The 26,153-nt window shown below is 40.6% G+C and overlaps 1 protein-coding gene across 1 annotated transcript in view; it reads left to right on the top strand.

Moving 5' to 3' along the window:
• The first annotated feature begins 366 nt into the window (after window positions 1–366).
• Window positions 367–26,153, top strand: part of LOC141018287 (organic cation transporter protein) — a 41,317-nt gene continuing 15,530 nt past the window's right edge. The window contains exons 1-9 of the mRNA XM_073493218.1: window positions 367–705; window positions 4,857–4,960; window positions 5,100–5,254; window positions 6,387–6,555; window positions 6,934–7,057; window positions 10,115–10,221; window positions 18,995–19,206; window positions 19,291–19,399; window positions 23,947–24,158. Of these exons, the coding sequence (XP_073349319.1) occupies window positions 367–705; window positions 4,857–4,960; window positions 5,100–5,254; window positions 6,387–6,555; window positions 6,934–7,057; window positions 10,115–10,221; window positions 18,995–19,206; window positions 19,291–19,399; window positions 23,947–24,158 (1,531 nt within the window). The remainder of the gene's footprint in view (window positions 706–4,856; window positions 4,961–5,099; window positions 5,255–6,386; window positions 6,556–6,933; window positions 7,058–10,114; window positions 10,222–18,994; window positions 19,207–19,290; window positions 19,400–23,946; window positions 24,159–26,153) is intronic.

Below are 26,153 nucleotides of genomic sequence, written 5' to 3' on the forward strand. Positions count from 1 at the left end.
CATACAGCAGCTCCTCCCACAAAGGGCTAACACCTCCCTCCAGCTTTCGTTCACTCCCACCACACTGAGGTTAAATCACCCAGACAGTTCCGCAGACCACTACACATAGCCACAGGTTTCTCTCAGACTGGAGCACAACATAAGTGTGACTGCATCTGAATGTGGATTCTTTCTCTACCGTAACCATCTGCCTGGCATACATAAGTTTCAGTTTCATCTCACTTGACTGACGCTTCAGTCTCTTCCTTCATCTGCCTGTGCATTTTTGATTGCTCCATAGTAGGAGCACTTTTGGAGCTTCTGAGTCAGACTTGATCATTTACAGAGTATCACATTTTTGGTGTGCATCTACAGAAAGCGAAAGAAATGAATTTTGATGATATTCTCTGTCTCATCGGGGGCTTTGGGAAGTTCCAGAAGATCTTGTATGTATGGATCTGTGTGCCTCAGATCTTTCTGGCATTCCACATGCTGGTCTCTGTCTTCACTGGGGCTGTTCCTCCACATTTATGTGGCTCCACATGGCCCTCATCAGGCACTCCGGCCTTTTCAAACTTGAACCTCAGCCTTCAGCCGGAGCAGTCCTGTACCAACGTGTTGAATCAGAGCATTGCTGGAGCTCTTGGCAATGGACCCTCTACTGGAAGCTGCCAGGGGGGCTGGAAGTACAGCACAGAGATCTTCCAAAGCACCATAGTGACTGAGGTGAGTGAAAAACAGACTCTCAAGCCAGGATTTGAATTTCCTGAATAACGACATTTTCACCTGATGTGTTTAACATGAGGACTCCATGCAGCTAAGGAATGTGGAGGGGCTGAGCAGTTTTATTACAGTGTGCCCTGGTGATATCTGAGACAGGCTTAAACAGAGTGACGGTTAAAAGATGGACTCCTGCAGTGCAGACATCCTCTAAGCCTTCCCCCACGCCCTTCTATCTTGCCAGGTTTTGTAACACATGAACCTGAGGGGTGGGCAGCAGGAGCAGTTACATGACCAAAATCCTGCATTTGGCCAAAGCAATTTCACATGTGGTAACATGAGGTGTCAATTGGCAACCATAGTCAATGTGCAGCAGACAGGAGATCCGCAGTTGATTTAGAAGTATCTTGAAGTTGTCCAGTCCACTGTGAACCTTAATAGAAAGATAGTTCCAGCTGTGGAGAACAGAGAGTCAAAATCATTTGTACATCGTCCACTCCAAAAACAATATCTTTAATAATTAACCATAAACAGATCACTTTAAAAGTCTTACTAACTAGGGATGGTCTGAGGAGATATGCTGCCAATTGGTGTGGTAGAGGGCGAGGGATTCAAAGATAGACAAGAGCTACTTTGACTAAACACATGAAAAAGCACTTTGTGAAGAAAAAGAATGAGCTGAAAGTCAAGTTAGCCGGGACAGACAAGCTAATATTAGCTCTGTGACTGCTGGACAGCTCTCACAAACAAAGTTTACTTGACAGCTACCTGTAACATCATTAGTGCGGACTGGGAGATACAGTCCAGTGTGCTCCTTTCTCCAGTGCTGGCACAGCAACAAAACCAAGTGTGGAAATATGTCCAGTTATGTGAGATCAGTGTGCTCCTCACTCAGACTAAAAGGAAACCGCTTCTATTTCACATAATTTTGCTTTTCTTTTATAAATAAATAACCACTTATTTGCCAGGTAATGTGTCAGGCTATTGAAAGCCAAACAAACTGAGCTGACGTCCCTCATTCTAACTAGGATGATAAAGTTCATACCGCAACTATAAAAACAACAACAGTGGTGAACGATATCGTTGGAATCTATTTGATTAATGATAGAAACACGGAATCTTAAAATCCATCTGAATTAACATTGGGTCACATTTACAATTCATTAAACACTTATATAACATATTTGGCTCCAAATTACACGTTAAAACCCATCATTTTACCTTAAACATACTGACAAACATAGGTGCTGATGTCCTCTTTAGCGATGTTGACTCATACAAAAGTCTCAATAAAATATATCATATTTACAACACCAATATTTTATTTTTGAAGATATCTTACATAAAGAAAGTGCACATGGAGCATCTAGAATAGAAATGGTGTTCAAGAATCTGCCCTTTTTAATGGAAAATGAATTAGAAATTATGGCCCTAATGGTGGTGCAACTTGAAACATCAGGGAGAACCAAAATCATAAAGATTTATCCTCTGGAGACCTTAACTGTTTTTCAAAGAGAAGTTTGGACACCTGGGGCCAGTATTTCAAAATGATCTCACAGGATTATATTGGTAGAATTAGATTAAATGCTGATCTGGTCCGGAAATTGGGTATTTCAAAGCAGATCCAAAGATTTCTGATCCTAAAGATTCAAAATTTGGTAATCCAATCTGACCTTAAATCCAGATAAAATGCTGCTTTTGGGTCTTTCAAGCTTTAAGGCAGAGATCTAGATCAATTTGATGCCAAAATCCAGGATCATTTGGATCCCAACTCAGAGGTAGATTTGAGGCAGATAAACAAATATCCAAGGCTTCACTTCTCACAGATATAGTTACCCAAGGTGTTCATCACACTTAAATTCTACGTTTAATGTGCCTTACAAATGTGAAAGTGTTTTAGTTTTAAGAGAACCAAGTACCATGATTAAAGAAAGCACTGTAAAATATGGTTAAGTCACACATCTTCCTGAAAAAATACCTAGAAAAACTGCTGTAAAATGTGACATATACAGAAAAAGCAAGATGCTGCAGTCTGCACACATGTAGCTTACTGAAATAAATTCACTGTCTGCTGGCAAATAATAGCATTAGGTAGTGAGCTTGCCGACATTAAATTCGGTACAGCAATATCATATGACCAAACGCTGTCAACGTGTTGGTGTTTGTTTCAAGAATCAATTTATGAGTAATTCCTAATTCCCTTTTAAAAGTTGAATCGTGGACCACCACATACCTAAGTCAGCAAGCTCGCTAGCCCGATAGTTGCTTGACACAGAAGTCAACCGAGCCGAGTAAGCTCATGTTAGCATGACCTAAGCTTAATTAGCGATCACTACACCCTCATTTGAAGTATGTGAATTCAAGTCATTGGCTCGCATGACATCATGGTTGCCATTCATTCAGTATTACACATGCTACATGTTAGTCAACAGTATACTTAGATTTGGATGTGAGAGTTGTGCTACTGCTTTCTCCTTTTGGGAGATGTTCTGCAATGCCTTTATTTCCTGTTCAGATCCAGGGGGTGGAGTTGACATTTGGAAATCGCTATCTGGTCAGATCGGGATCACCATGATCCAATCTGGCAATGTTTTGAAATACTCAGACAAAGTCACTGAGATCATTTTGATCCTTGACTGAGAAAAGGGCGATTTCATCATCCATATACGTATATAATAGAAGTCTCCCTCTGAGTAACAAGAATACAAGACCAACATTCATAGCAATATGGATAGTAGTTTAGAGTCTCACCCACAATTCTAAGGCATCTATCAGAAGCCCTTTTCACACAGAGACGCCGCATTATCGCCGCAGCGGCAGTTCGCCAATTCTCCGCCATTGGTTGTTCACACAGAGCCGAGCAGCTCCGGCGTAAAAGACGAACCAGAGTATAATTCACACAGCAAGCCGGCGCAGCGGCTCCAAAAGAGGCGTGACGATACGCGTCATGGTGATGACGTGTCAACATGTTTCTTCCCGGTGTTTACCTGTTAATCTAAACATGTACCTGCGGACTGTTTATAATCATATGGATGCAGTTATAATGTGTTGTGATTGGGATCCTGACCCACCAAACATCCTGGGAAGTGACAAAGTTACGTTTACGTTGTCTGACTATTTCACTCGCGGGGAGGGATGCTGTTTTCTGGGGGAAAGTTCACTGAAGTCTCGGTTGGGAGGGCTGACCGTCACAGTGATTTTTTTCACCGCGACAGTTGGTGAATTAAAGTTTTTTGCCGGGGACAGGCGCTGTTTTTCGGGCAGAAATGTGACGAAGAGTCGGTAGGACTGACAGGCTGACAGACGTTTAACTGCGGTATTTTTTTCCTCATATAAGTTGCCAAAGACACGACCAGTTACTACGTTACTTTTGTTTGGTCCTGTAACGTTGCTTTGTGGGACATTTCTCTATATTTTGTTGAGTGATGGACCTGTACAGTTATCAGACAGTGAACACCATCAGATTGACACGCCCTCGCTCCGCGCCGCTGGCTTATCCGTTCACACTGGTTCGGTTCGCCAATACTACGCCTCTGATACTACCTCCGGAGGCGCATCAGAGGCGGAGGGAAATGTCACCCCTCGCCGCATCTGAAACTTTCACACAGAGGCGGATGCGGAGAATTGGCGCAGGATCCCCGCATACAAACGGCAGTGTGAATGGGGCTAGTTACTATTACCTCTCAGACCAAACAGACCAGGTAGCAAAATTTAACAGACACCCTCATCATTCTTTTTTACATTGTTGGCATTCTGTGGACAGCAAAGGCAGAATTTCATTGTACAGAGAAACATGTTTCCTTACTGTGCATATGACAATAAACACTTTGAATCTTGAATCTGGCCCACATACCACGTGCAATGATGGCACTTGAGCAGTTCACTCCAGGCCAGGTTATGGTCTGCCACAAGCCGCCCAAGTCTGGGCCAGATCCAACCCACCAGAATAGAATAAGCTGTTGCCAAGGCAAGGGTCAGTTCTGGTTTATTTGGTGCCCTCTTCGCTGACATATTGCTTGTGGCAGGCAATAGTATAGCAAAAGAGGTCCATGTGATATGTGGGCCAGATCTGGGCCACAGCAATTTTGCTGTCTGGGAGGTAAAAATGACAAAATGAGAAATGTTTTCATTGAAATGCTTTTCTGTGCTTCTTGCAGTGGGACCTGGTTTGTGATAATGCCAGTTTGAACAACATGGGCTCCTCCATCTACATGTTTGGCCTCCTAGTTGGAGCTATGGTGTTTGGGAGCTTAGCTGATAAGTAAGTTAACATCCTCAACACGCTACTGAATACAAGACTGATGCATTAGAATTGTTACTTTTTTATTAATTGTGCTCTTAGTACAATCTTTAAGTTTTGTCTACATGGAAGGATTCATTTTGGAAATATTTTGTTCCAGGTACGGTCGGAGGATCATCATTCTTATCAACCTAGCTATCCAGGCTGTCTTTGGGGTTGGTGCTGCTTACGCCCCTAATTTCTATGTCTACACTGCCCTTCGCTTTGTGGTTGGAACATCCATCTCTGGTGTCATCATGAATGCCTTTGTCCTAGGTCAGTGTAAAAGATATCTTTCATTTTTCTCTGCTTATCTTAAGTTGGCAGTTGGAGATAAAACATAAAATTCAATGACAGGTTCCTAAAGAAAAAGAAAAAATATATAAGCGTTCATAAAATAAGACAGGGAAAGTCCAATCTAACACGACATTTTAACAAGATGGTAAAAATCGTGTCAGTCCTCAAGAAGACTTGAGGGATGCACAGTGAATCATTTAATACCTTTGATTACTCTTGTGGTTTCAACAATTAATAAACTCAATCACTGCAAATATAAATCGTATGCTTCCTTATTTCAAGTTTGAAAGTCAGTCTTCTCTGCCTCAACCCTAACCCTACAGAGTTATAGTTAACTGGCACAAATAAGACATTAACCAAACTGCAAAACTGCCTATTAACACTTATGTATGACCTTTAAATCAAAAACAAAACACCCAGGCCACACACCAGCTAAATTTACTCATCACAGACAGCTGACCACAATAATTTCTTTTTACAATTAAAGGAACTTGGGGCAGGATTTGTGAAAAAATAAACATGCATTTTAAGTTTTTTAATGCTAATGGGTGATGAAGCCTTCAAAACTAAAAAGAATGAGCCCACCCACGTATCTATCCATTGCCTTGAACAGGCTGTGTGCTGCATAATGTACTGCAATTCGTGGTCCAAATTTCCCGCACAGTCCTGCAGACTGAAAACTGAACCTAAAGAAACATAAAGTTTCAACACATCTGTTGTGTGCAGAAAACACACATTGCTAACATTTATTTTGGCAATTGGTTGGCACAACAAAATTCTCCAGGTGTGTGATATGAAAGAAAAGTGAAGAGCAATACTTTTTTTTGTTGAGCAACCCCCATCAAAAGTGTCAAGGGCCCTGCCATATGTCAGGCTTAACTGTATGCTGCCACCCTAGAACAAAGGAGGTGAATGGAGGTGAATACTTTGGTGGTATTTACAGCATTGCAAAATAAAATTTGTGAAACTCGAAAGCAACATGTCTTTTCAGAATGAATATTACGGGTAATCAACATTAATCACAGACTTCGCTTAGAATAGATTTAATTTGCAACTCTTTGTCTGATGAAACCTTTAAGATGCGTCCCTTTCCTTTTTGTGTCTCATACAGGCACAGAGTGGACAGGATCGAAGCAGCGGATGTTAGCTGGTATAATCACTGACTACTTCTTTGGCTTTGGCTACATTCTGCTTGCTGGAGTGGCGTACCTAATAAGAGACTGGCGTAAACTACAGCTGGCTATCTCTGCACCTGGTTTCCTATTCATTTTCTACATCTGGTGAGCCTGCTACAGAGTGACCCAGATATGATAAGTTAACAGTATCTTTAGAAAATCAACCACAGACTGTCTGGGTTGAGTTGTGCTTATGTTTGTGAGAGTGTGGTGTAGCAGTACAGGAAAATGTATTGACGTACTTTGAGGATTATTTCTATGTTTGTGTCTTGCTATAGATCTTATTTATGACGTATTTTCACTTCATGAAAATAGACATAACATTATTAACATCTGCCTTTTTTTTGCTATATATATATATATATACACAACATTTTTTTTTACAGTGTGAAATATCTATCAAAGTGTTCCTTTGTAGCACAGTGGGTCAAGTAAAGAAATTTGTAAGTTGGCCACCTGAGCAATTTGTCTTTACATTTCAAGGGTGTTGCCAAAGTCGGCTCGCTGGTTAATGGCCAATGACGGAAAAGAGGAAGCATGGGAACTGATCTGGAAAGCAGCACAGATGAATGGGAGGCCCCTGACCAAAGATTTGAAGATGTGTCAGGTAGAGATACAATACAGTTATTTACCAGTCTATTTTATATTTACAGGCCAGTTGTTTAATCTTTTCAAAATGGCAAAAATAAAATCAAATAACCATTTAAGCCAAAACAGATGTGTAAAATTAAAGCTTAGCCTCACCCACCTTACTAACTGCTACTACACCTGTCAAGGTCTCTGTTCTCGCATTGCACATGCCAGTTTACAGTGACAAGGGTGGTAGATTTTAAGAGGAACTAAACCCCAAAAAACTACTATATTCAGCTGAAAAACAATGTATATCTGTGTTTAGTAGTGTTGTTAACAAACTGAGATCGGTCCAATAAATAGGACTCAAACCAGCTCAAAGCAGGTCCTTTAATACCAATTAAATGTTCCAGTCTTTGTAATGGGATGTAGTGGTCAATAGTGTCAAAAGCTGCACTAAGATCTAACAAGACTAGCACAGAGACAAGACCCTCGTCAGATGCAATTAAGAGATCATTTGCAACTTTAACCAATGCTGTTTCGGTGCTATAATGCACTCCTGCAAACCTGGAAATTCTCATATAAACTATTGTCATGTAGAAAGTCACACAGCTGATTGGCTGTATCTGCTTTTTCAGAAGCGGTTCAATTACAGTTATTTTAAATGACTGTGGTACATATCCTGTTAATAGGGACAGATTGATCATGTCAAGTATAGAAGTGCTAGGTAAAGGTAGAGCCTAAGCAATTTAGTTGGGATTGGGTCTAACAGACACGTTGATGGTTTAGATGAAGAAAATTTTGAAGTTAGCTGGTGAAGGTTAATGGTAGAAAATAATTCTAGATATATATCTGGATTTACGGCTGTTTCTGAGGTTTCTGTGTTAGAGGCTAAATTGATACCATCTGAGGTCAGAAGGTGATGAATTCTGTCAAACTTTGTGTTATAGGAATACAAGGATCAATAGAGGTATGACTCCATGTCAACCTGACTACAGTGTTGAAAAGAAACCTGGGGTTGTTCTTATTTTCCTCTAACAGCGCTGAATGATAAGCTGCTCTGGCATTACGGAGAGCTTTGTTATAAGTTTTAAAGCTTTCTAGCCAGACTAGTTGAGCTTCCTCCAATTTGGTAGAACGCCATTTCCTCTCAAATTTTCATGAGCTCTGTACAAGTTTGGGGGTTGTACCATGGAGCTCATCTCTTGTGCTTTATTGTTTTCTTTTTTAGAGGGGCAATATAGTCAAATGTCATTCGCAGAGAGCCTGCAACACTATCAACAAAATGATCAATCTGGGAGGGATTGGGATTAGCACAGGAGTCAACTGTTGTGTTGGGACATGACACTGAAAAAAAAATGGAATAATTTCCTTAAATTTAGCTACAGCACTGTCAGACAGACATCTAGAAATGTTTGCCTTGTGGCGTGTGCTCCAGTAATAGGAATTCAAAAGTTATTAAATAATGGTCTGATAAAAGAGGATTCTGTGGGAAAACTATACTATAACTATAAACTATGCTACATTATATACTATAATGTCTATATATATATGGATACGGATATGGATATATATACTATAATGATTAAACACGATAAAAACTCTGAGAATTCAAATACAAATTCAGAATACTATAACAAACAGGATTGGCTGTATTGTTTTCCAGGTCGGTCTAAGATTGGCATCCGAATGAGTTATGATTGAGTTTAGGTTTAGGATTGATTATTAGGGTTGGGTCAAATATGGCTGCAACTCCACCGCCTCGAGGAGGAATGTCAGTATTGCTATGATTGGGAGGAGCAGATTCATTAAGGCTGACATATTTGTCATTACACAGCCAGGTTTCAGGAATGGGCGTGTCCACTACCAACTGCCAGCCCTGCCCATGTTGATGCATTTTTTGAACGTGAACAGGGTAGAGGCACTTTTGCCAAACCTCTGGGGTTTAGTTTCTCTCTAAATTCCTAGTGATTTTTTAAACAATGAGTACTTGATCTCAGACAGGTGGGCAAAAGTAGCATCTTGTTTCTAGGTGGCAACTGTCAATTTTGCCTGTTGAAATGACAAATTAGATTCATCAGTTCTTGTTAGGCTCCATGAGTTATTTTATTTTTGTAGTAAGGGTCTAAATTAAGCACTCAGTAGCTACTGCACATGATACTGCGTTATAAGACTGAGGCAGAAGCTACATGTAGGCAAAACATACTCACCAGTTGCTATGATCCTATGATCCATTCAGAAGGGATGGAAAAATGTGATGTATGACTCTTATTTTATTTAATACATTAATCATTTTGGCTGCTTAGCTTACATATTTTCAAATGGTATGTTTTCACCTTGAGGATGAGGACTAACCAATATGTTTGGCAAACATAAGGTTACTGGAGTTTAGACTTCCCCAATTCAAATAAAAAGAACAGAGAAAAAAGGCCAGAGCTGCTAACGTTACCCCAAATTTTAGTGTGTTTCCACACGGAAATACTACACAGTGCATGTGCTAGTCATGAACGTTTGTTTAATTTTTCAGTATAACTTCTAAGCCCCCAAGCTAATGTAGTTAGTAATTGTTGTGCTCCTCTTTCGGAAGTAAGACATGGTTGTACTGCTGTAGTAGCTTGTCAGCCAAACATACTAACATTTTCGACTTACCTGGAGCAGATAAACACATTGTCTAAGCCCTCCTTTACACTTTCTGTCCTGTGTTTTTGGTTCAGAAAGGCTACAAAAAAGACATGCCCCTCAAGAGTCTTTAAAGCCGGGCTTGTAAAGATTGTAGAAAACAGCAAGAGGAAGCTAAATTTTGAAAGTATCCAACCATTAAAATCCCACCCCTTCCCTTCAGATCTTCACCCAGAGCCGCACCCCTCCAACACCTGTCCTGTAGCTGTAGTTTCTAAGAATATACAGTGACACACTGTGGGTACTCCACTATCAAACTGTTGGCTCTGGCTCAGTCTGAACCAACCATTATATTTCGCATAAATGTTGCCATCAATCAGTATCATTTAAACATGCAAACTATTTAAACAGTTCTGTGTTTTGTCACTTTATAACCCTAACTCTAAGGTCACTGTCTTGCGAACTGTTTCACCAGGTCTGTAAAATGGAAGAGCAGACAGAGGTGAAGAAAAGACACTCATTCATAGACCTCGTTCGAACTCCAAAAATGAGGAAGCAGTCTTTGATTGTTTTTTATCTCTGGTGAGTATGAACAGAATGTAACCTCTATTTTTGTATCAGTTTCAAGACTTCAAACCTGCATTGGAAAATGCATCCTGGTCTTTCTAAGGCAGTGCTGAACCCACCAAAAAGTGAGCTTTTTTCAAAAGGTCTACATAGTCCAGATGATAAGCAAAAAAAAAAAGTTCACTCATAAAAGCATGAGACTTAATACACTTGTACACTTGGGGCCCTGAACATTTCCAGAGATGAAGCCATCCCAAAAACACCACGTGGCGGCCGTGGCAGCCATTTTACTTTCTGCCATAACTAAATTATTTATTTTGCATCATATCTCCTGAACCAAACATGGTAACACAGAAAAGGTGACCATCAATGTTTGCTCAGTTTCCCACTCTACTCCATGCCAGCTACTCTACCTGCCCTGTTGGCCTCTGCATGCTCTCTCCCTCTCTGTCTTTACTCTGAATATACCAGTGAACATGCAGTAATATTATCAGCAAATTAGTGACTAGAAAGAATGTTCGTACACATAGTCTACATTAAGATTAGACTGTTGTGATGTCATTATTCAGTCTTATTCTGTCATTATTCAGGCAGCCCCTCTCCTGCCCAACTATTTTTGCATCTTAAAAACCAGTTTCCTGCAATTTTACATTACATTTACAATTTTCTGATAAAAACAAGAAAAATTCAGACAAATTATCACTGCCCAGAATGAAAGCAGGTCTTTCTGCTTCTTCCCTGACATCTTTGAAACAGATTTTTAAAAAATCCCCTTAGTTCATAGTATGAATTAGCACACAAGCAAATGAGTGATTTCTGTTTTTAAATCCAATCTGACACTGAAAATGAAAAATAACTTACCCTTTACTTTAGCTATTTTCATTTTGTTTGGAAATTTACCAGTTTTGAATGACAAGTTGCAGATGTATGTTAGTGGTTTTGAAGTCCCATCAATAACCCTTTTCACCTCTGTCATGTCTGTTTCATTAAAGTCAGTAGACGTCTTGTTTTTACATTTATTGACAATATCTATAATTTCTTTTTCTTCCACTGCTGTAAGAAACATAGATCTGGGATTCCTTTATATAGAATTATCATTAATTTCTTCAGTTGTCACCGGTGAATCAGTTTGGTCCAACATTTACAAAAAATGTATTAAAGCTATTTACCATATCGTCCATATCATAATTTTCATCATTATCAATGAATTTCTGAGGATAACTTATTTGTTTAGAACTATTTCTAATAATACTGTTTAATATATTCCATATTCCTTTAACATTATTTTATTATCATCTAATATACTACTGTAGTAGTCCTTCCTACATCTCCTTATAATATTAGTAAATTTATTCTTGTATTTTATGTATTTATTTTCTGTCTCTTTAGCTCTCTGTCTCATGAAATCTTTGTATAGTGCATCTTTGTGTTTCTGCTATATTATTTTATGGGACAATTTGAATCATATAATGATCTGAATATTCTCAAGAATGTTTCATATGCACTGTCAGTATCCTTTTCCTGATATCATATTTCCCAATTGTGTGCCAGTAAATCATCTTTTAGTGCGTTCATTGATTCCTCTGTCCTCATACGTCTGTATTCTGGTTTCTTGCCCGGTGAGTTTTTTTTTGTTTAATGTCATGGACTGTAAAAACTCTGGTAGATGGTCACTGATATCATTGATTAATAGTCCACTCATTGTATTGTTTTCTATGTCATTAGTGAATATGTTTTCTATCAAAGTGGCACATTGGGATGTTATTCCACTGGGTCTGGTAATTTTTGGAAATAGGCTCATACTGTACATTGTGTTGATGAATTCACAGTATTTTTTTGTTTATTTGGAATCAACAGATCAATATTGAAATCCCCACAAATGAAAATTACTTTCCGACTTATCTCTGAAAACATTTCCTCCATCCAGTCCCTGAAAGATTCAATACTACACCCTGGTGCCTTATACTGTATATCCAACTAATTAATATATTGTTGTTTATCTCTATGCACATTTCAATTGTTATACTCTCTAATAAGTTGACCACCGCAGTTGTCATACATTCTAACACCATATAATTCAGGTTTTTGTCTACATTCATAGCTACTCCTCCTCCACTCTTATTTTTTCATTTTATATAACTGAATTCATATCCGTCTTATCAAAGTATTTTTTATTCTTTTATTTTATTTTTATTCTTATTCCGCCTTTATCAGGGTTGATTCAAGTTTCAGATATGGCAATTTTGTGGAACAGTTGTGTAAATTGACTTCAGTATTCCTTGATGTTATTGAGGTTGGCATTCAGGCTTCTGCAGTTGAAGTGATTTACTGATAATCAGTTAACTGTGTTAATGGTTTGATTATACTGTTCCTCTGTGTAGTGGCAGCAATGATCATTTACGTTACAGAAGAAATTACTGTCTGGATCGATATAATTTCCCATGGTCTGTAAATTGTCTATTTAAGAATGCATTTTATTAATATAGAAAAAATAACATAATTCATATCAAAATGAGGTGGTTACCTACCATTTGACCTTCCACTTCAGTTGAAAGATCATCATTATTCAGCTCACCATATTTTTTTAATGTTTGCAGCCTGTCGCGCTAAAGTTTGTTTTCTCCTCCTGAGATGTGACTGCATGAACCGCCCTACTCTGCCTCTGATTTGTTGGTACTTGTTGCCTTTCATTGGGTTGGTTAGATTTAGGCATGAGGACTGATGATTAGTTAGGGCTAATATCTGGGTAAGCCATCCAGAGGCAGAATAGGGCCCTAATTACGGCAAGCAGCAAGTGAGGAAATATAGTAAAGGGGGAAAAAAATAAAAGGGGCAATTTATGATCCTCATTGTGACATAGGAGGACTAGAGTGTGACCGTGTGAAGATGCTCAATTGTGTAAGGGTCGAGGTGAGAATGAAACTACAGACCATCTTGTTATGGTAACAAACCAGCCATGATGCCCATTAACATGTTGAACCATGAGTAATCGGTAGTCATTACTACATTATTACATGCTATCTCAGTAATCATGGGTCAGACTACACCCATCTTCAAACTTAGCCTTCATTTTTTATCTCAACTACACACCTGTAAAGTTTCATGACTGCATCTTTCACAGTTATGGTGCTATGACATTGACAAAATGTGTTAATGGCTGGACAGACATACAGTGCATTCAGACAATATTCAGACCCCCTCACTTTTTGTTATTTCGCAGCCTTATGCTAAAATCGTTTAAATAGTTTTTCCCCCCCATCAGTCTACACTCAATACATCATAATGACAAAGCAGACACAAAATTATAGAAATGTTGGCAAATTTATTGAAAAAGGAAACAATGAAATATCACATTGACATAAGTATTCAGACCCTTTGTTATGACACTTAGCTCAGGTGCCTCCCATTTCTCTTGATCATCTTTGAGATGTCTCTCCACCTTGACCAGGGGTACTGATTTATGTTTCTGCTGGTGGGTGCTCACAGTGCTTGCATTACTCGTTGCTATTTTGACACGCGCGCACATTCGTCTCACAGTAAAACACACATTAGATCAATTAACAGCAGCGGCCGCAATGAACACACCTGCACACACTCTCTTTCACAAACACACAGTCTACACACTGGTGATGCATACGAGGAGTTAATGTCAATACAACCTAATGCAAAAGGCTCCGATAAAGAAAAAGGAAAAACAAAATCCACAATCCAACACCACAGCCTGGATTGAATAGCATACCATAACCGTATAGGCCTATAAGTGTGAATGGAACTGTCCGCTGTGCTGAAAGTCAGTATAGATAAACAATAACAGCCTACCAACTCATCAGCAACTAGGCTACTTCACTCATTCGTTAATCACAACCTGATATTAATTATACTGTCAATGATCACAACTGGCTTTTAATGAGACAAATATAGGTTAAATCAAAAGTTTTACTAACAACACACACCAGGAAAGAAATAGTCATAACCACCAAAACTATAGCAAAAAGGCTCAAATAAAAGCAAATCATGGATCAAATCCACAATTCAAAACCATTCCAACACATCCTTTAAAACATAGTACCACAGTAGGCTATATCATAAAAAATATTTAATTTGTTGTTTTGTCACTCACCATTCTTGTTAATTCTTGATGAGGAATGTGTTGCCCCTGGTAGCGGTGCATTTTATAAACTGGTCCGCGATTGTTTCCAGGTTCCTACTCCTTGACAATGTCTTGTGATAGTTCAGTATTGCAACGTGGTTCAGCCTTGCTTGCCCCATTGTGGACCGCAGATAGGTTTTTAGGCGCCAGAGTCCAGAAAATGACCGCTCTGAAGTGCATGATGTTACAGGGACAGTCAGGGCAAGTTTCACAAGTTTTGTGACCTCTGGCAATAGTGTTCTCAAATACTCCCCCTGATCACCTTTGAGAAAGTTCACTACAGCCTGAAAAGTAGCCAAGCAAACTCCTCGCTGTTTTGCTATGTCCATGCACATATCACGATGCAGTGTGAGTCTGGTTTCATCTAAATCATCCCGGTGAAACTGTATGATGTTCTTGCAGTCGCCTTTTCCAGTGACAAATTCCTCAACATCTTGCATGTGTTTGAATGCAGAAGGACTAAATCTCCAATCCAGGGATGCTGATGCTGTGTCCATAACCTGGAAGTACTGTTGTCGGCACAGTTCTTCTGGTGTCTTAAAGCTGTGCGGCGGCGCACCTGCGTCTTCCAATCGGCGGGGAATTGTTCTTGGTCTGGGCAAAACCGGGCTTTCCAAACCCAAGTCATCGGCTGCTGCAGTAGTGTTTTCCCAAAATTCAGTGAATCCTTCCCGAAGAGCCTTCATGTCACCTCTGAGTGTGTCAATCATTTACCTCGCGCTCTATGTGTAGCTGACGCTTTTGGAGAGCAACGCTGACCGTTTCCATGTGAGAGAAGAAGTTAAGCATGAGTTTCAAAGAAAAAAAGTCCTGAATTTCTGCAGGTGCACAAGCAGTCCACTGGCTTTACCCCCTGCATCACCTTTTTCGTTTGAACTCAGGTCCTCTAGAAAGTCAATCAACGCACTGTAGTTTGAGGCAATGGATTGCAAAGAGGCCGCCTTCACAGTCCAGCGCGTCGGACACAGAGGCTTTAAAGATGGTGCTTCTTTACCTTGAAACATTTGGAACCAGGCAAGCCGTTTTGGTGAATTTCTGATCAGGGTTATCAATTCACGAATGAGAGTCATAAAGTTGCGACATGCAGGGATGTTTTGGGCGACGTCGTGCACAACCAAATTCACCAGATGTGCGGTGCAGTGCACATACTGTGTTCGGGGCTCCTGTTCCAGCACACGTGCTTGCAAACCAGCTTTAATGCCCGACATATTTGACGCACCGTCATAGCATTGTCCTCTGCATTTCTGAAGTGGCAGTGAGAATCTCATCAAAACATCAATCAGCAGCTGAAACGGCGCATTTGCTGTGGTTGTTGATGTCTCATAAAATCCAACAAAATGTTCCTCTGGCTCCAGATTTTCAGCCACCACACGAAAACTAATCGACACCTGCTCTCTGACTGAAATGTCGGCGGTTTCATCCATTATCACAGAAAAAAACTCAGACTTGATTTCTTCAATCAGTGTTCTCAGTACGTCATGGGCCATGATTTCTGTCATCTCGTTTAAAATATCATGTGAGAGCCACTTGAGCACGTAAATGCAGTAACTGGGTCAAGTTGGACTCCTCATCCGTGCTTCCTCGGATGGCCAAACCCTGACATGAAAGATATCGGACTGAGGATAGAATAGCCAACAAAGCTGTTCTTGCATCTGCCTGTATTTACTGGCAGAAATTGATGCGGCAACATTTACACCGGCATTAGTAGCAGCAACAGTGCTAACTGCAGCTCTATGCAGGTTTGACTTTTCGTGAGTTTGAAATCTCTCCAGTGCTTTGGCCCAGCTGGAAAAACCATCCCGTACAAAAGCTCTAAAAGACTCTTGGTCATGTGTTTTGGATGGGAGAGGGGTTCCCATGTTTTTGGCTGCAGTGCAAACCTCACAAAATACCTTGTTTTTTGCAGCATCGTAGACTATCCATGCGTATTTGCCTTTCCAGCTAGCTTGAAAAGTCCGACCTTTTTTCTGCCTAACATGTGTGCTGCTACTGTCCTCAGTCATTGACACGGTAGAGTCCTCACTAGAGGACAGTGTCAGGTAGGTGGATATTTTTGGTATTTTTACCACAAATTTGTCCATTTTGTTGGCTAAATCAACCACTATGTTTTATCAGCAAGTTGCCGTCCAGCCTTTTTGGCGGTTTATCTGACATCACAATGCAATGCATTGATAGGTAGCGGGGGAGTGGTCATTAGCAAATCAATGACAAGTGTAGGCTGGCACACGTGGGTGCTCGGCAATCAGCGTGGGTGCTCCAACCCCGAAGCACCCATGGAATCGGCGCCCATGACCTTGACTGGAGTCCAACTGTGGTAATTTCAATTGATTGGATATGATTAGGAAAGGCACACACCTGTCTATATAATGTCTCACAGCTGACAATGAATATCAGAGCAAAAACCAAGACATGAGGTACAAAGAACTGCCTGTAGAGCTCAGAGAGGATTGTGTCGAGGCACAGATCTGGGGAAGGCTACAAAAAAAAATCTGCTGCATTGAAGGTCCCCAAGAGCACAGTGGCCTCCATAATTCTTAAATGGAAGAATTTTGGAACAGCCAGGACTATTCCTAGGGCTGTTATTGCTCATCATGTGCCCAACACCATCCTGATGGTAAAGCATGGTGGTGGCAGCATCATGCTTGGTCAGGGTTGAGAGAAAGCTGGATGGAGCAAAGTACAGAGATTTCCTTAATGGAAACCTGGTCCAGAGCGCTCGGGACCTCAGATTTAGTTCAAACTAACAAGTTAGAGATAATGCAAAACAAGGAATAAATATAGAACAAGAAAATACGTGTAAGGCAGAGTTCCAGCATTTGATGTGACTGCTCCAAACGTAGTCCTCAAATTCTGGCCTGTAAAGCAACAGATGAGCAACATGATTAGATATTTTTATGGAACAGAGCTCGACTGTCCTCAGCATATTGTGAACATATACGCTTTCAGTGGTGAAAACTGTATAGATGTCCCAGTTTATATTACATTTTTCTATCTATTCATGCTTTTGGCTTGAAGTACCAGCCCTTTATCTTTTTATTTTTATTTTTCTACACACTGTGTTTATTGGTATGCACCAAAACACAAATTAAAATTGTGAAAAACTACTTGCAAAAAGTGTGATTCTGATTAGTGCACTTGTGTGTCCAAATTACATGCCTGTTCAATATACTGTAAAAACACATAGCTTAGTTGTAGGTGGTGTTTATCAGAAGCAAGGCACAAGAAATGTTCTACTTTAGATACCTGCTCATGTGCAATCCTTTGAGCTTGTAGATCTTTTACTCAAGGCATGTCATCTTTTCCGAGAACATCTGCTCCTTGACCCTACCACGTCCACGGGCTCTTCCTCCACTCTCTTGGACACGTTCTCTAGTTTTCTTCTCTGATGTGATTATGTACTTGGCTCTGGCGTTACTCTACATGAGAGTCTCTACATGCAAATACATACTATCCAAGTCCAATACAATATTCACTTTTGTCTATATAATAATATTAGGTGTTTACTTACAGGCGAACGAGACATGAGGTAGCTACTTGTAGTTAGAAGTTGTGATGAAAACAATACACCGATACTTTCAAAATCTAGCCTGGGCTTGACGGTTTTTCCATCTTACAAACCCCAGCTTTAAGTGTGTATTTATAACATTCACCTTCATGGTTTTTCACCTGGAAAAACTAATGTCGATACCAATATTCAGTGCGTGTTCAGTCATCTGTTAATCTGTGTCATCGAGGGAACCTGATGTCATGGCCACATCAGGATGGTGACAGTCAGTCTAACTTGAAATCTTGTGCGGGGAAAAGGACATTTAATTACTAAAGATCTAAGTTTGCACACCAGGGCTGTAGTTGCTGATGTTGTGAGTTAACAACATGATCATGTATTGAGGGAATGGTAGACGATATCGATAATATTGTTTGTTAACAACTAAAGAGTGTAAGAATTCATCTTAACATACAGACCATCAAAACCCCAAACAGTATTGATCATTGATCAATCTATTAAAGAATAAGTTCAGGTCATTCACCAACTTCTGGTCCCCCACAGCCTGGTAGTCAGGTTCCTTGTGGCCAGTGATGGTTTTAAGGCCTCTCCAGACTCTGTTGTCGTTGTTCTGCTCCAGCCGTACCTGTAGCTGTAGCTGTTTTTCCCTTCCCTGATCTTCCTCCTCAGCTCCCTCTGCACAGCCTTCAGCTCCTCCTTATTTCCTGATTTAAATGCCCTTTTCTCCTTGAGGAGAGCTTTTATATCAAGATTTATCCAGGGTTTGTTGTTGGGAAAACAGTGCACAGTCCTAGTGGGTACAGTGTTCTCCACACAGAAGTTGATGTAGTCTGTTGTACAGTGTGTAAGACTGTCAATGTCCTCTCCATGTGGATCATAAAGTTCTTCCCACACAGTTGAGTCGCAACAGTCTTTAAGAGCCTCTTTAGTCTGATCAGACCGTCTTTTCATTTTGAGGGTGACAGCTGGTTGACTGTGTACGAGGGGTGTCCAGGAACCCCTTTAGGTGTGAAAGGTTCCTCCAGGAATTTGAGTACTTGAGTAATATTTAGTTCGATAGGCAACAAAGAGGTCACAGAAGTGTGTGAAGACATCCAAAATGATGCTGTTTTTCTTCTCTCCGTCTGTCTCAGGTTTGCCAACGTGCTCGTCTACTACGGCCTGTCTCTCAATATCTCTGACTTTGGAATGAACATCTATCTGACCCAAATGATTTTTGGCCTGGTGGAGATGCCTGCACGCACCATCACCCTGTTCACCCTCAACCGCTCCCGCAAGATCTCCCAGCTAGCTTTCCTGGCTGTGGGTGGCACAGCCTGCCTGCTAACCATCTTCATTCCCAGTGGTATGGATTGTCTCCATGTTTTCTTTACCTCGTTTCCAGTCCGTCAGAAACTTTGCCCTCACTTTTCTCTGACCTCTCCTCCAGATTTGTCTGTCATTAAAACTGTGCTGGCCATGATCGGGAAGTTTGGGATCACAGCCTCTCTTTCCATTATTTATATCTACTCAGCTGAGGTATTCCCCACTGTTATCAGGTGAGTGTTTCCCTCACATACACCGCTGTGTGTTCCTGACTGAAAGGTCTTGCTACCCAACAACCCTAGCCACATTAGATATGATGTAACAGCTTTTACTAAAACCTATATAACACAAAATAAAAAGAAAAGCAATCATTGCAAACAAACAAGTAAGTAGTAATATCCTTTACTATTTTATTGTGTTTGAGAAAGTGGTGAACCTCGCCCCATTCTTGCATGAGAGTGACTGAGCCTTTCGAGGATGCCGCTTTCATGCCCAATCATGCTACTATCAACTGTCATCACCAATGAACCTGTTTACCTGTAAAATGGTCAAAACAGGTGTTTTTGGAGCATTCCACAACTTTCCCAGTTTTTTGTAGCACAGATTCATGATGCAAAATAAATTTTTTCGTTATACAACACAAGATCCTATAATAAAATGTCCGTTTGCGATTCCCTAAGCCACACACACACACAAAACTACACGGACAAATTGGTCTGAGTAGAGCATTGAGGATGAGTTCAGGATTCTCACAGCCTGAGGAAAGAAGCTGCTCTGTAATCTGGTGGTATGGCAGCAGATACCCACCTCTCTGGGGCCGTGTAGCCCCACTCATTGCTACATAAATCTTATCAATCATCATTATAGCTGTTATTATATTATATAATTTTGCCTGTGAGAATCATCGTCTCTTTTCAGTTTTGTTATATCACTACCAGTACTATGTTCAGAATCAGAATCAGAATCAGAAATACTTTATTGATCCCCGAGGGAAAATTGCATGCATTACAGCTGCTCCATTCAAAGTCCCAGAAATATGCAGAAGAATCAAAATGATATATAAACAACAAAAACAGAACAAAAATACAAGAAATGTACATTCTCCTAGAATATATCCATATATACAATGTAATAATAATAATAATAATAATAATAATAATGATTATAATAGTAATAATAATAATATACAGTGTAATAAATAATGCTACAGTTGAAATATGGGTTATTGCACATTAGAGAGAAACAAAGCATCCAGAGTCCTCCTTTTGACTCAGAGTGTCTGACACTCAGAGTGAGGAATTAAACAGATTGATAGCCACAGGCAGGAATGATTTCCTGTGGCGCTCTGTGGTGCATCTTGGTGGGATCAGTCTAGTGCTGAATGTTCTCCTGTGGCTGACCACCACGTCATGGAGTGGATTGCAGCCATTGTCCAAGATGACATGCAACTTAGACAGCGTCCTCCTCTCTGACACCACCGTCAGAGAGTCCAGCTCCACTCCCACAATGTCACTGGCCTTGCGGATCAGTCTGTTCAGTCTTTTGGCGTCCGCTACCCTCAGCCTGCTGCCCCTGCACACAACAGCATAGATAAGTGGTTCTCAAACTTTTTACACCCTGTACCACCTCAGAAAATATCCGGCTCTCCAAGTACCACCATTATGACCCATGTAAAAATACAGTAGTAGAATTAGGCAACCCTATTCAGCTAAATGTAGTTCAAACAGGAGTCAAAGTTATTCCCAATAGGAATATTATTTATTGTTGACTTGTCAGCCACAATCACACTGTGCAAATGATCAGCACTAGAACTGGCACTTAAACTATGGTGTGATATTTGTGCCATATTCGTGAAGGAGCAATGGGAGATTTTGAGCACAGAAAAATATATCTTGCAAGCACATATGTGCTCAAAATCTCCCTATGTTCCTTCACAAATGTGGCACAGATATCACGCCATTTTAAACTCTGTCACACAACTATAATGCAGGGGCAACCCCTCACACACATACAGTACGCACACAGAGCAAGTGAGAACATTAACAATACCAACTGTATGTCCCTGTAAAGTCACATTTCATTCAAACACACACACACAAACACAGAGTAACTTTTAAGGGCACATACAGCTGAGTATCGTCAGCATAGCAGTGGAAATATATTTCATAGCTGTGAATAATTTGGCCAAGAGGTGAAATATATAAAGAGAAAAGCAAAGGACCAAGAACAGAGCCCTGGGGAACTCCATACTTCACATCAGTAAATGTTGAAGTAATATAATTATAAGAAATGCTTTGTGTTCCTTCTGGTAGGTAAGACTTTAGCCAAGCAAGAGCCTGGCCAGAGATGCCAAATTGATTTTCAAGTCAGTCTGACAGTATGCCATGATCTATGGTATCAGATGCAGCACTGAGATCCAGTAACAGATGCACTGAGCTAGAGTTTGAGTCCATAGTAAGTAGAATGTCATTTACCACTTTAGTTAGTCTAGTTTCAGTGGAATGACAGGCTCTGAAAGCTGATTGAAAAGGTTTGAGAAGATTATCATTAAGTAGGTAGCCTGAAAGTTGCTGAGACACACCTCTTTCCAAGACTTTAGAGAAGAAAGGAAGGTTGGACACTGGTCTATAATTATTTAGAGACCCTGCGTCAAGATTTAGTTTCTTAAGTAGAGGCTTAACCACAGCAGACTTAAAACTAGTAGGGACAACACCGGTCATGAGTGATACTAAATTTACAATATTTAACAATGATGGTCCTAGTGATGGCCAAAGATCCTTGAGCAGTTTTGGCAGTAGGGGGTCCAACAGGCAGGTGGTTGGTTTTGAGGCTGAGACCAGTTTAGACAATGTCTCAAGAGAGATACTTTCAAAAATATTACGAATTAGCATAAGGATATTTTACAATCAACTTTGCTGAGGAAGCCAGAGATAAAGAGATACTTTTGACTCTAATCTCATCAATTTTACTGCAAAAGAAATCTAAGAAATCATTTGCAGTAAAGGGTGCACAGCTCGCAGACTGTGGTTTCTAAGTGAGTTTGGCCACAGTGTCAAAGAGAACTCTAGGGTTGTGTTTATTATTGTGTATTAGGCCAGAGAGATATGCTGTTTTAGCAGCATTGAGAGCACACTTATAATTAAGTACACTATCATGTCATGCAAGATAGAAAACTTCCAATTTTAATTTTCGCCATGCACGTTCCATTTTCCTGCTTGAGATCTTGTGATCCATCAGTAAATCAGGGAGTAGATTTCTTGTTTCTGCGACAGAATCAAGGAGAGAAATAAGTAATAAGTCACTGTTGCAAAAGGATATAACTTCCCAGACCATCACTGACCAATGCTGGATTATGTTACAGGCATAATGTTAATGCACAATGGTCACCACGTCGTCTCCAGACTCATTCACTCCTGTCACATATGCTCGGCTTGAACCTGCTCTCATCTGTGAAGAGAACGGAACGCTAATGGTGGACCTGCCAATTCTGGTGTTCTCTCGCAAATGCCAATCGAGCTGCACAGTGTTGGGCTGTGAGCACAGGTCCCACTAGGGGACGTCGGGCCCTCATGCCACCCTTGTGGAGTGTTTTTGACAGTTTGGTCAGAATCATGCACACTAGTAGCCTGCTGGAGATCATTTTGTAGGGCTCTGGCAGTGCTCCTCTTGCTTCTCGTCGCACAAAGGAACATATACCAGTCCTGCTCCTGGGTTGATGCCCTTCTACGGCCCTGTCCAGCTCTCCTCGTGTAACGGCTGGTCTCCTGGTATCTCCTCCATGCTCTTGAGACTATGCTGAGAGACACAGCAAACCTTTTGTGACAGCACATATGGATGCGCCATCCTGGGGGGAGGAGCTGGACTACCTGTGCAACCTGAACTGCCAGTAGTGACAAGGAAACTAGCAGAACACAAAACTAGAGAAGAATCAGTAGGATGAGGAGAGTGCAATTGTCTGTGGCCACCATATGCAAAACCATTCCATTTTTTGGGGTTGTCTTGCTTTTGCCTCTCCATTGCATCTGTTGTCACTTTCATTTGCACCAAAGCAGATGAAATTGATTCACAAATACTCCTAAATCCTAAATGGACAGATTGATATCCCTGAAGTTTAACTGACTTGGTGTTATACTGTGACGATTAAGTGTTTCCTTAGTTTCTCTCTCTCTTTCTCTCTCTCTCTCTCTCTCTCCCCTTTTCTCCTTTACTCTCTCCACCACTCAGAAGCCATACTCCCTTGTCCACACACTAATGCATGTCCCTGCCACTCCAAACACATTTTAACACACTTCATTCACACATACCCTACCTAATCTCTATAATTGTCTGTATTTTCTGACCATCTCTGACCATTTTGTCTTCCACATTAGTGTTTAATGTTGTTGTTGTTTATTTTATTTTCTGTGTGAATGTGTTTGTTTTGTAAAGTTTATCACAAAAAAGTATAGCTAATGCAGATTATTTTGATAATTTTACTGACAAACAGTTACTCTGAAGAATGAGTCATTGTTTATAGTTGTAATGTTAGTCATGTAATGTTGTAGTAATGTTAATATGTTGAATATGCAAAACATAAAGACATGATCTAAACACTATTCATACATGTGTCAGTGTACGTGACAGATTTTGATTGATTTTTTATTACGAAAAGCCAACTGCTTCAACTCTACTTCCCCTCATTACCGTGTTGATAAAGATCAATATAGATCAAAGGTTTCTCTAATGGCTTATCAGCAATGGTGTGTTTCTGACTCTCTTCTCGCTTCTCTGTCACTCACAGGCAAAATGGGATTGGTATGGGCTCCATGTGTGCTCGAGCTGGAGGGGTCCTTGCTCCCATGATGCACCTTTTAAAGAACATCAGTCCACAGGCTCCCATGGTTCTTTGTGGTCTGTGCCCTCTGCTGGGCTCTGTGCTCACCCTGCTGCTACCTGAGACTGCCAGTAGACCCCTGCCTGACACCATCCACGACGTGGAGGGATCAACCTCAGGTTTGACACATACACTTTCGACCAAAAATAAATAAAATAAAATACTTACTGTACCTCTCCAGTTATCCAACCCTGTAGATATAGTTCTGATTTTTTTCTGCCTACAACAGTGCTTAATTTGTGCCACCAGAACAGCATCCAGGACCTCCCAGATTGGGACCAGCACGTATTTGATTGGTTTTGGAACCTCCTTTGTCACTATTAAATAAATGTTGTATAATATTTGATGTTATATATCCGGTCCTTCTTCTATTTCCTACTGAAGTTTCTCAAATTTTGCTTGTTTGTCTATTTTGCATGCATTTTAAATCTGATTTTAAAAGAGATAGAGGGAGTGGTCATGTCATGCAGTGATGCCTGAACTGTCATTAAAGCGATGGGTACGATGGGTACGATGAGACACGATGAGACGCAAATAAGCTGGCATGTGGTTTATGCTTTTAAGTCTTCCGAATATTTTGATCACTGTAGACCCCACAAGTCTATCCATCGTTGAAATTATGAAATAAGTAGGCCTCTGTTTAATTTAAGATGTGTGTGCGTGGTGTGCGAGGCTGTACATAGTGCTGAAATGGATCGGAGGCGATCGATCAGACAGACAGACAGACAGACAGACAGAACATGTTACTTAGTTTGGTTTCTTAGCCTGCTACTTTTTGTAATTGCTCTTTTGGTACTAATTCCATTTCCCCCCATTGTAGTGGTCCACAAACAGAGTCGACAGGGAAGAGAGACCCCAGAGAGTACGGATTGGCAGGTACACCTCGTCTATGTTAGTGCTCAACACCAGAACCCCCAGGGCTGTGTTCTCAGCCCCCTCCTGTTCATATTGTACACCCATGACTGCATTCCCAGTCATCAAGAGAACTCTACAGTGAAGTATGCGGATGACACCACCATCATCAGCCATAGTAGTATAAACAACAATGAGAGTTCATATCTGAAGGTAATCAGTAATCTTGCAGAGTGGTGCTACTCAATGTCAGCAAAACCAAGAAGCTGATTGTTGATTTTAGAAAAAAAGGAAGCAAAGACACACCCCACTGTCTACATCAGTGGAGCTGAGGTGGAGCAGGTGAAGAGTTTTATGTTCCCTGGAATTACAATCACTGAAAACCTGTCTTGGTCAATACACATCACCACCCTGGTGGCTCCTGAAAAGGCTCTACTTCCTATGAAAACTTAGGAAGGCTAGATTCCAGAGCAAGATTAAACTTTTACAGAGGAGCAGTAGAAAGCATCCTTACTGAAAACATCACAAACATCACATGCACAGTCCAGGAGAGGAAGGCCTTACAGCAGGATGATAAAAACTGCCCAGAACTTCATTGGTACCCATCTACAGACCATCAGTGATATTGGTGAAGTGAGGTGTCTGCACAGAGACTCCTCAAGTCATCATCTATGCTACACATAGATGGAACACAATGGACTCAAACAGAGTTTTGTGTTTTTAAACCCTTGTGTTTTAAAAAATGACAATACCTTTACCTTGTACCTTGTATTAGCAGCAGGTCACATGCAGAGTTCAGGAGATTTACACTGCTTTAAAAATTAAGGGAACACTTAATCGTCACAGTAGAACACCAATTCACCAAATCAGTTACACTTCAGGGATATCAATCTAGCTTCCATTTAGGAAGCGCAAGTGATTGTGAATCAGTTGTGCCTGCTTTGGTGCAAATGAACGTGACAACTTAGACTTAGACTTAGATTTTTCTTTATTGTCATTCAAAAGTACACCTCACAGTGCAGATCAGAACGAAACGTCGTTGCATTTGGCTCAGTGTAGCACAGGATATTGACAGCATCTGCAATGTCATGGATGGGAGGAAGAGAAGTCCCGATGATTTTCTCCGCTGTCCTCACCACCCTCTGCAGGGACTTCCAGTCAGAGGAGGCACTGCAGGCTCCTGACCAGACAGGGATGCAGCTGGTCAGTATGCTCTCTATAGTGCCTCTGTAGAAGGTGGTCAGAATTGGAGGGGGGAGGTG

This window comes from Pagrus major, chromosome 22 (assembly GCF_040436345.1).
Source record: "Pagrus major chromosome 22, Pma_NU_1.0".
Taxonomy (NCBI): domain Eukaryota; kingdom Metazoa; phylum Chordata; class Actinopteri; order Spariformes; family Sparidae; genus Pagrus; species Pagrus major.